This window comes from Gasterosteus aculeatus, chromosome 1 (genome assembly GCF_964276395.1).
Source record: "Gasterosteus aculeatus chromosome 1, fGasAcu3.hap1.1, whole genome shotgun sequence".
NCBI lineage: Eukaryota > Metazoa > Chordata > Actinopteri > Perciformes > Gasterosteidae > Gasterosteus > Gasterosteus aculeatus.
This window is the reverse complement of record NC_135688.1, coordinates 6,644,201-6,653,039: the sequence shown is the minus strand read 5'-3', so window position 1 is coordinate 6,653,039 and position 8,839 is coordinate 6,644,201. Positions and strand designations below refer to the sequence as shown.

The 8,839-nt window shown below is 45.8% G+C and overlaps 2 protein-coding genes across 2 annotated transcripts; both read right to left on the bottom strand.

The window, feature by feature from the left end:
• Positions 1-319: 319 nt before the first annotated feature.
• Positions 320-6,002, bottom strand: grk7b (G protein-coupled receptor kinase 7b). Its single transcript, XM_040185924.2, has 4 exons — positions 4,408-6,002; positions 3,889-4,326; positions 3,134-3,405; positions 320-2,884 (listed from the first exon to the last, which is right to left on the bottom strand). Exons 1-4 carry the CDS (start codon positions 5,002-5,004, stop codon positions 2,554-2,556), a joined length of 1,638 nt encoding a protein of 545 aa, XP_040041858.1. The 5' UTR covers positions 5,005-6,002; the 3' UTR covers positions 320-2,553.
• A 372-nt stretch (positions 6,003-6,374) lies between these two features.
• Positions 6,375-8,177, bottom strand: rnf7 (ring finger protein 7). Its single transcript, XM_040185952.2, has 3 exons — positions 7,708-8,177; positions 7,526-7,573; positions 6,375-6,898 (listed from the first exon to the last, which is right to left on the bottom strand). The coding sequence occupies exons 1-3, from the start codon at positions 7,976-7,978 to the stop codon at positions 6,780-6,782; spliced, it is 438 nt and encodes a 145-aa protein (XP_040041886.2). The 5' UTR covers positions 7,979-8,177; the 3' UTR covers positions 6,375-6,779.
• Between the last annotated feature and the right edge of the window lie 662 nt (positions 8,178-8,839).

Sequence of the window (8,839 nt, the reverse complement as noted above, 5' to 3'; positions counted from 1 at the left end):
TCATGACAGTCGAGCGTGAACGGAGCCACTTCTCGGGCCTGTGGGGTCAGCCCCTCGCAGGAGTTAGCACATCACATGTTTATCTGTCCCTCGTTACCTAAATGGGTCTGAGGTTCTCGAGTGATAGATGAGGATCAAATATTAAGGGGGATGTCATGCTGTGATTGTGAATGTTTACTATAAAGAGACCATTAACCTGACTGACCCTGGATGTTTGTAAATGACGTTGAATGTCCTCGCTGAGAATAGAAATTTATAGTTTGTTATCATTTCAGCACTGATGCAGATGGAATTTTTTTATTGAACTTAAGTGAAATTCTTTTCAAAATGTGCTCTATTTATTTTGCATTACATCTCATAAAAAATATGGTCCTTGGCAACAACAACTTGTCAAAAAACACATGCACAGGCATGAAAGTGTCACAAAGCTACATATGAAATCTTTAAAAGCCAAAAAGATCACATGAAATGTTAGAAAATGTTAAATCATCATGAAATTAAATTTCACATTTTGATATTACAAAATATTATTGGCACTGTAACGTACGAACAATTGAGCTCATTGCATGAGTAAAAAACAATGACCTGCTTTGCAGTAAATGTTCATTGAGTTGAGGACACAAAGGTAAAATAATTATGATTATTACAGGTAAAAGATGCTGAGATTACGAGTCTTGCCAGAGACCGTTGTCACATGTCCCTTTTTTCATCTCGGTGGTCATTATAATGTGAAGTAGAAATAGCTTTAAAACATTGAAATGACAAAATAATCTTCTCCACGTAATCATCATTGGATAAAATCAAACTAAACAATATATTTATTAACAACAATAAGACACAGAACTCCAGAACCAGAAGTTGTTGTCATGCTGTTGGACACGGGAACTAGTCTGTAAAAGCAAAATAGATGTTTGTTACTGCTCAGCGTTAAGTAGTACACATCTCTCTTAGGTTGTGTGGGGCTCGTGAACACATCTGGGGCTTGTTGTGTGACCACTAAACGTGTCCTTCATTCCATTGTAAGGGCTAAACTGGCCATCTGGTGCTTGTAAATACCTGAGCGGCACAGCCAAGACAGTGGGGATGATGTGTGCAGGGGGGGGGGGGGGGGGGGGGGGGGAGGGTTTCAACGCACTTTGTGGGAGTTTGGCGGCACTTAGTGGTGGACATCTGCTTTAAGATTAGATTAGATTCAACTTTATTGTCATTGCACAAAGTACAAGTACTGAGGCAACGAAATGCAGTTTAACATCCAACCAGAAGTGCAAAATAGCAAAAAGTGCAGAGTGTGTGCATATGTAAAGTGTAATAAGTGAATAAATAGATATGTACAGTAAGAAATAGTTGTGCAATATGAACAGTAAGAAACGGATATACAATAACAGTGCAAATGTTCAGTGGCTGGAGGAGGGTGTGTGGCAGTCAAGCCAGGGTGGAGGGGGGAAGTACAGTCACTGAGGGAGATGTGTGTGGGGGTGGGGGTGGGGGGCAGAGTTCAGAGTTCAGGGGGGGCAGAGTTCAATAGAGTGACAGCCGCAGGGATGAAGCTGTTCCTGAACCTGCTGGTCCGGGAACGGAGCACCCTGTAGCGCTTCCTAGAGGGGAGGAGGGCAAACAGTCTGTGGCTGGGGTGAGAGCTGTCCTTTTCGATGCTGCGTGCCCTCCGCAGACATCTCTTGCTCTGGACAGCCTCAATGGTGGGGAGTGAGGAACCGGTGATGCGTTGGGCAGTTTTCACCACCCACTGCAGTGATTTACGGTCCGCGACAGAGCAGCTGCCATACCATACTGAGATGCAGTTTGTAAGGATGCTCTCTATGGTACAGCGGCAGAAATTCTCTATAATCTGAGGAGACAGATGGGCCTTCTTCAGTCTCCTCAGGAAGAAGAGACGCTGGTGTGCTTTCTTTACCAGGGATGAAGTGTTGAGGGTCCAAGAGAGGTCCTCAGAGATGTGGACACCCAGGAACTTGAAGCTGGCGACATGCTCAACCTCCATCCCGTTGATATGGATGGGGATGTGTGTGCCAGTTTTCTTCCTGAAGTCCACAATTAGCTCTTTGGTCTTCTTGGTACTGAGCGACCTCGCCCTGGTCGCATTTCGCTGTCCACTCCCGCGGGTCAAAGGATTTATGTCCCTCCAACCAATGAGGCACATCTTTTAAAAACACTGGTAATAATCATGCTGCTGCTAATTGACACGCGGCCATTATGCAGCTTGTTCACCAACACATGTGAGCCCTTGCCTGCCAAATTTCCTGGATGATGTAATGGAAACTACGCATGCTTCCTCACCAGAAATTGAGGGCAAACTATTTAGCAGCAGTTGCGATGTCAGTGTGTGTTTCCATCTGGGCACGACGCCGAGGCAGGAGAAAATGCATTAGGGTAAAAGGCAAGTGAATGCGTGAGCAAACGTTCCTGAGCTGAGCCCCTTTTGTCATGACACCAGGCACTTTGGTAGCATTAAAAACAAAAAACAAATCTCGGATCATTTGTGTGCTTTCGTTTTAGCCCGGCTGTGGAGGTGGCACGCGTTGAGCGGGCAAAGTGCTACAACACAGCGCACGTCCTGGACTCCCACGCCGCCTCGCGGCTGTGGCCGTTCAGTCTGGGTTGGTCCAGCTCGTCGAACACCCCAGTGTCGATCATCTCCTTCTGCCAGCGGATGGGGACCGCCCCCGTGCTGAACTGCTTGTAGAATTTCTCATCTTTGGCCTCAAACTTAACATCCTCCACCTCGGAGACGTCCCCGAACGTGTCCGTGTCGTTGGCGTACACCACGTGAGGTTTTGGCGTCCAGGGGGGCTCCAGCAGGCCGGCCTCCAGGCGACGGAAATTGATGCTCTTGAAAAACGCGTGGTTTCGTGGGTCATCGCCGTTACTGTGGGGGAGAAACAGAAGACGTTCGATGACGAGACGACGATAGAAGATTAGGTTACGAAAGCCTGAGTCAGCAGAATCGATTGAACCTTCCTGTGAAAGAGCTCATATGTATGGATCTGATATTGCCTTTCCTGATTGTACACATGGTTTCTTTAAGCAGTGTGATCACAGCGGGGTGAAGAATAAGTTGTCTGCATCACCCTCATCCCACCAATTTGTGCTCGGGAAGATCTGGCTTTCTACTCACCGGCACCCGAGGCGATGCGCCTGCTTCTTCTTGAGGAAGCGGCGGACGAGGTCCTGGGTGGGAGCGTCAAAGTGTTTGTGTTCAAACTTGCACTCGTCCTCCAGAGTGCGACGAGTCACCTCCTCGTTCTGCACCTTCTCTCTGAAGTCCTTGAAGGGCAGGCGGGCGGCCACCATCTCGTAGATGCTGCAGCCCACGGCCCACCAGTCCACGGACGTGCGGTAGTACTCCTGCCTCAGAATCTCAGGCGCCATGTAGCCAGTCGTACCAGCCTGACGACGCACAGGTGGGGAGGGTTTGGTACTCAGGGTTAGATTCTGTAGTTTAACTATAACATTCGTACCTACAGTTTAAAATGTTTGAGGTAAACCATCTTAAATATGTTTCTTTGACTGGCATCCATCAAAAGATTGAACACTGACTAAAATAATACAATTACAACTTAAATACAGTTACACTTTGACGGCAAATAGCGCCTCCATTGGCATTACCGCTGTCTCTGTCCGGTCTATAGTGAGCACAGGCCCGCTGTGAGTCTCCTGACTCACCTGCTTGGACACGTGGAGGCCATATCTGGCATCAGCAGAGCAAAGATCAACCAGCTAAAGCTCACAGGCTCTACTCCGTCTTTTGTACATTTATATATATATAATATGTAGCTACATATGATCAGGGATAAAGAGCACAAACCACGGGGTGACTTTGCAAAGGGCCTCTCACTGCAAACGGCTGCACAGCGCGCGTCTGTCACTAACCTTCTGGCACACCTTTTTGCCTTTCGGCAGCTCCACGGCCAGTCCAAGGTCCGAGAGCCGACACTGTCCCCTGGCATCCAGCAGCACGTTGTCGGGCTTCATATCGCGGTACACGATGTCCATGGAGTGCAGGTGGAGAAGCCCGGTGGTTATCTGGGCCACGTAGTAGACAACGCGCTCCATTCGGATGCCCCGCTCCCCGAGCTTGTAGATGTGGAACCCGAGGTCGCCGCCGTTCATGAGGTCCATGACCATGCACAGGTGAGTCTTGTTGTCGTAAGCGTAAGCAAGGTTCACAACGAATAGACTGTTGACCTTCTCCAGGATCTGCTTCTCCACGAGGGCCATCTCCTCGCCAGATTCCTTCTTCAAGCACCTCTTGTTCAGCTTCTTGCAGGCGTACATCTGGCCCGTCTGTTTCACCTGCACCGCACACACCTGGATGGGGAAGCAACAAGGAACATTACGTCAGACTTCATAAAAAAAGACTATTTAGATGGTGGGATTTCTGCCACATACCGCGCCAAAGCCACCTCTACCCAACGTCCTGAACTCATGAAAGTATCTGTCGCTGATCTTCTGCTTCTCGTACTCCTTCCACTGCAAGAACCTATAAAAAAAGGGGCTATTCAGATACTCGGAGAAAGGCTTCCCCCTCAGGAAGTCTGTAGTGTCTTCTCTCATCTGGTCGGATGTCATTTCAAAGTCTTTGTCTGACAATCTCTTGCATCTTTCAGCCGCCTCTCCCGTGAGATACGAGAGAAAGCTGCCGGACTCAGGTTGACAGAACTTGGCGAGGATCCTTTGCTTGGCCGCCTCTCTGGCGTCATCTTCAGCAAAGCACCAGTCGCTCAGCTCCTCCAGGAACTCGGCGGCGACCCTGTACTGCGGGTTACAGGCCCGGAGGAACTGCTGGAACAGCTTTCTCCCGATGGGCTGTCGCTCACACAGCGACTCGTACTTCCTCCCCACCGCCGTCCGGAGAGCGGAGGACATCTTTGGTTTGGGCAGCGTCAGCGGGGGCCTGAGTTTCCTCAGCTCGTCCCGGTCGGTGTGCTGAGCCGTCAGGTAGGCCGTGTTGGCCACCAGGCTGTTCAGTCCCAGCAGCTCCCCCATGTTAGAGGCCTCCTGCGTCGCGGGCAGCCGGGCCCGACCGTCTCCAACACCACAGCTGGTCCGTCTGCAGGGTCCAGGCCCAGCTGAGCAGCACCTGCATCCTGAACATCCTCCCACCTGCGCCTCTCGCAGCAGTGAGAGGACCACTGTCCTTCTGGGATGTCCTGTTAGCTAAGTGTCTTTACGTGCTTATTCTGCGGCGGCACTAAGGAAGAGCAACTTACGTGGTTTGAACTTAAGAGGCTTTGGGCTTATCTATTTTTAGCAGATGCAGAGTGTCTGTGAGCTGTATTTGGGCTGCCAGCGTGAGACGATGAGGTGGCAGATTCTGGTCCTAACAACTTATGGCGGATCGTAGCCTGTTGAGAGATAAATAAGGCACTGAGAGGGCTGTTTGAGTGTATGTACGCACGCTTTGTTGCTTATTACAGGAAGGAAAGTGAAGGCATCACTAAATGAGCGGTAATTTAAATAATATATAATAATAATAATTCAAAATACATTTTCAAGGGAAAACAAATATTTGACTGTTCCAAGTTCCAAATGTGAGAATGTTCTGCTTTTTCTTGCCACACTATATTTGAGTTAAATATCTGTCTTTTAGACAAAAAGAGGTATTTGTTTACATCACCATTGCTCTTTTAAAAAAAAAAGGGGTTTTAGACCAAAAGATTGATTGGTATTTGGCAGATGATTCTAAATCTGCAAAACATTTGTATAATGTTGAACTTTTTTTGGTATTAAAAGTAGAGTTAATCATTCCACCCATTGGGTTAACCGATTTGTAGTGGAGGAAGAAGTTGTCAGATCTCTTAATTAACTAAAAGTAGCAATATATCAATGTGCAAACTAGAGAATTAGCAGCTAGCAGTACTTTATAGAAAGCAAAAGTATTTGCAAAAAAGTCTTACTACTTTATATTTATTATTTGAATTGTTTCCTGATTCATGACCCGGCAGTTAAGGACAAGTACTTGAGTAAATGTTCTTAGTTACATCTTACAGAACTTTAATCGGTAAGCGTGAAGCTGAAACACGGCCAACATCCCCATGCATGTACCAGAGGGAGAGCGGCTTCCAGGTGGTTCACGCAGACTCCAAAGGTACTTATGGCATTAAGGTAAATCAAGGACTTTGGGCTCCGTCCTTTAACTGGACATTCATTTTGGTTTGCTAAATCACTGTGAAGTCTCTAGATGTTGGAAGTATTCTAAAAGGCCATATGTTCAAATGGGGGGATGGGCATTAACTTAAACTTCCTAAGCTCTGCCATTCCGGAGCTTTTGAACAGGCTATAAAATATTTGAAAAATTTCCATTTCATATGAATTACTGGTGTGTGTCCAAATGACTGGTTGAAAGAACCCATGTGTACAGCTATATACAGTTCTTTATTATTTAAAAAGACACATATTCAGGATCTTCTGAACACCACCACAGACAGTAATGTCAAGTTAACATGTGACCAAACACCGTAACGAGGTTACTTCTTCTCTTCACGATAGGTCCTGAGCCACATCCACCCATCAGTGAACAACAAATCTGCTTTAATTTAGTCCACCTTCCAACTTGGGAACCAGGACTACTGGAACATGCATTCATGCATGCATACATACATTCATTCATTCATTCATTCATTCATTCATAAGAAGGACGACAGTTGTGGGGGTCAGTGGCTCTCTGCACAGGACGCCGCAGTGATCACTGTCAGGTCTGTCACCACTTTCGGGTGCACAAAAGGTGTCGTTGGAAACCCGGGGCCGCCCGGACTGGGAGCTTATTTGCCGATTCTCTGAACCACCCAGTCCTGTTGGCAGAGGGGGCAGCGGTTGTTCTGCTTCACCCAAAGGGACATGCAGCAGTTATGGAAGGAGTGGTTGCACTCGCCCCATACAACTGAAAGGAGATGAAGATAGAAGACATAAGGCGAGTGTAAATAAAAGGGTACAGCTTAAGTTACACAGATTTATTAAAATACAACTGTGTTTATTTTGATGGGGGTGTAACATACTGTCTAAAGGCAATCTGTGACTTTTTAATGCATTAAGACTGATCTCATTATTAACATCATTGCCATATATGTCATGCTTCTGAGTCAAACAATATAACATGGCATTTACTAGTCTCAAACTATGACAAACGCAGGGAGCAGATACACGGCGTGTGCGTTTTAATTTTACCCAACGTTACTGTTAAAATGTATATCTAACGTTACAACGTTCAGCTGTTAACAATTTAACGTTAGCTAAACAATCTGCCAGAAGGTAATTTGCTTAAGTTAAATGTGCTTTTTCTTCCAAAAAATAAAATTACATAAATTCCCTTGTCATCCTCGTGAGAGTCATTTGGCTTCACACACGAATACTAAAATAAAACCTCCCACTAACTGGCCTCGTAGCTTCATATGACAGCTACTGCGAACTAGCTAATGTTAGCTTCTGGGATTAGCTTGCCATCTGAAACCAAGTGTTTCTTTCTCCATTAACGTTCCTACAGCGTGCTTAATGGCCGACAATGTCTTACCGACACAGTCCTCCTGTTTGTTTTCCGCCTGGCACCGCAGACACGCGTCTGAAAATAAAGACAAAGATGTTACAGCTAAGTATGCCAACTTCGGTCAGGTTAGCTCCGTTAGCTGGGTTAGCTCCGTTAGCCGGTGCCCCAGCATAGCTAGCGGACCAACAGCGTCTCCTCCTCGGACTCACCCATCACTTGTACCCGACAAATAGCACACGTATCACACTCGACGTCCCAGCTCCACATAGCTACCGCGTTCCACTTCTTGAGGGAAAACATCTTGTCCCCGCTCGACTTGGAGCCTGAAGAAGAGTTGTGGGAGAGAACTATCCCCGGCTCGTCGCCGTCATCCATCTCTGCAGCCGGTAATGCGACGTTAGCCAGGCTAGCTAGGCTAAACAAAATGGACGTCCCCGATATGTGGACGCTTGTGCTAATGCTAGCTTGTGCGGAAAGCATAATTTCTCCATAGCAACAAAAGATGGCGCTGTTCTCCAGGAATTGAAGTCTGCTTTTTTGCTTTTTTTTTACATAAATGTATTCTTATTATTTCAGAATAATAACGAAACCCGTGAGGGGAATATAGAGCATTTTTTTCATTCACTTGGGGAATAACTAGTAATACTTGTATTATTATGTGTGTTTTTTTTATTCTGTCACACAGGGAAAGTATTTAATTATGATATGATATGCAGATGGTGTCCAGGGTATGTAATGTATTCCTGCTATGATGTATCCTTCATTCTACATTTGTCAGAAATAGACATATCTCATATTAATCTTCCCAAATGTCTTGTTTGCAAAAAACACCTTGGTGGTCTATTATACATTAGCTTCAACACTCATCGCCCAGTATTTCCCCGTATAAGCTCACCAAGAGAGCCTGTCCTCACTGTCATGTTTTCAACACTACAGATCACAGGTAAAAACATTAAATACCAGAGACTGCTGCAATCATTTGTCTCAAGGATACATACGGCGACTGAAACTGTTCCCTCACAAAATCCAGATGTTTGTGGGTTTATTTTCACACTTAGTTCTCAAGGAATGCAAAAAATCTAGTCCTGCCCCACAAAACCTAAAAACACATTATTAATCATTCTGGAACAACCATACAGGGATTATACCCTTTTTATTAAATCTCCAATAATGCTAATTATATTATAAATAATGGATTCATATTGTCCGTATATGTAAAGTTAACTTATCTGTTTAGCACCAGTTGATGTCACTTACTCCTTCCCAGGGGTGTCAGCCCCCTTTCTTCTCTTAAAATATTATGATGAGAATCACTCAGACGTTTGTTGATGGTAAAATGAC

Excerpts from the sequence above, each read along its gene's own strand:
- rnf7 (XM_040185952.2), bottom strand. The coding sequence starts at position 7,978 with ATGCTTTCCGCACAAGCTAGCATTAGCACAAGCGTCCACATATCGGGG. Across the intron at positions 7,574-7,707 it reads TTGTCGGGTACAAGTGATGG|ACGCGTGTCTGCGGTGCCAG; the intron begins GTGAGTCCGAGG and ends CTTTATTTTCAG. Across the intron at positions 6,899-7,525 it reads CAAACAGGAGGACTGTGTCG|TTGTATGGGGCGAGTGCAAC; the intron begins GTAAGACATTGT and ends ATCTCCTTTCAG.
- grk7b (XM_040185924.2), bottom strand. The coding sequence starts at position 5,004 with ATGGGGGAGCTGCTGGGACTGAACAGCCTGGTGGCCAACACGGCCTAC. Across the intron at positions 3,406-3,888 it reads GCAAAAAGGTGTGCCAGAAG|GCTGGTACGACTGGCTACAT; the intron begins GTTAGTGACAGA and ends GTGCGTCGTCAG. Across the intron at positions 2,885-3,133 it reads GCGCATCGCCTCGGGTGCCG|TAACGGCGATGACCCACGAA; the intron begins GTGAGTAGAAAG and ends TCTCCCCCACAG.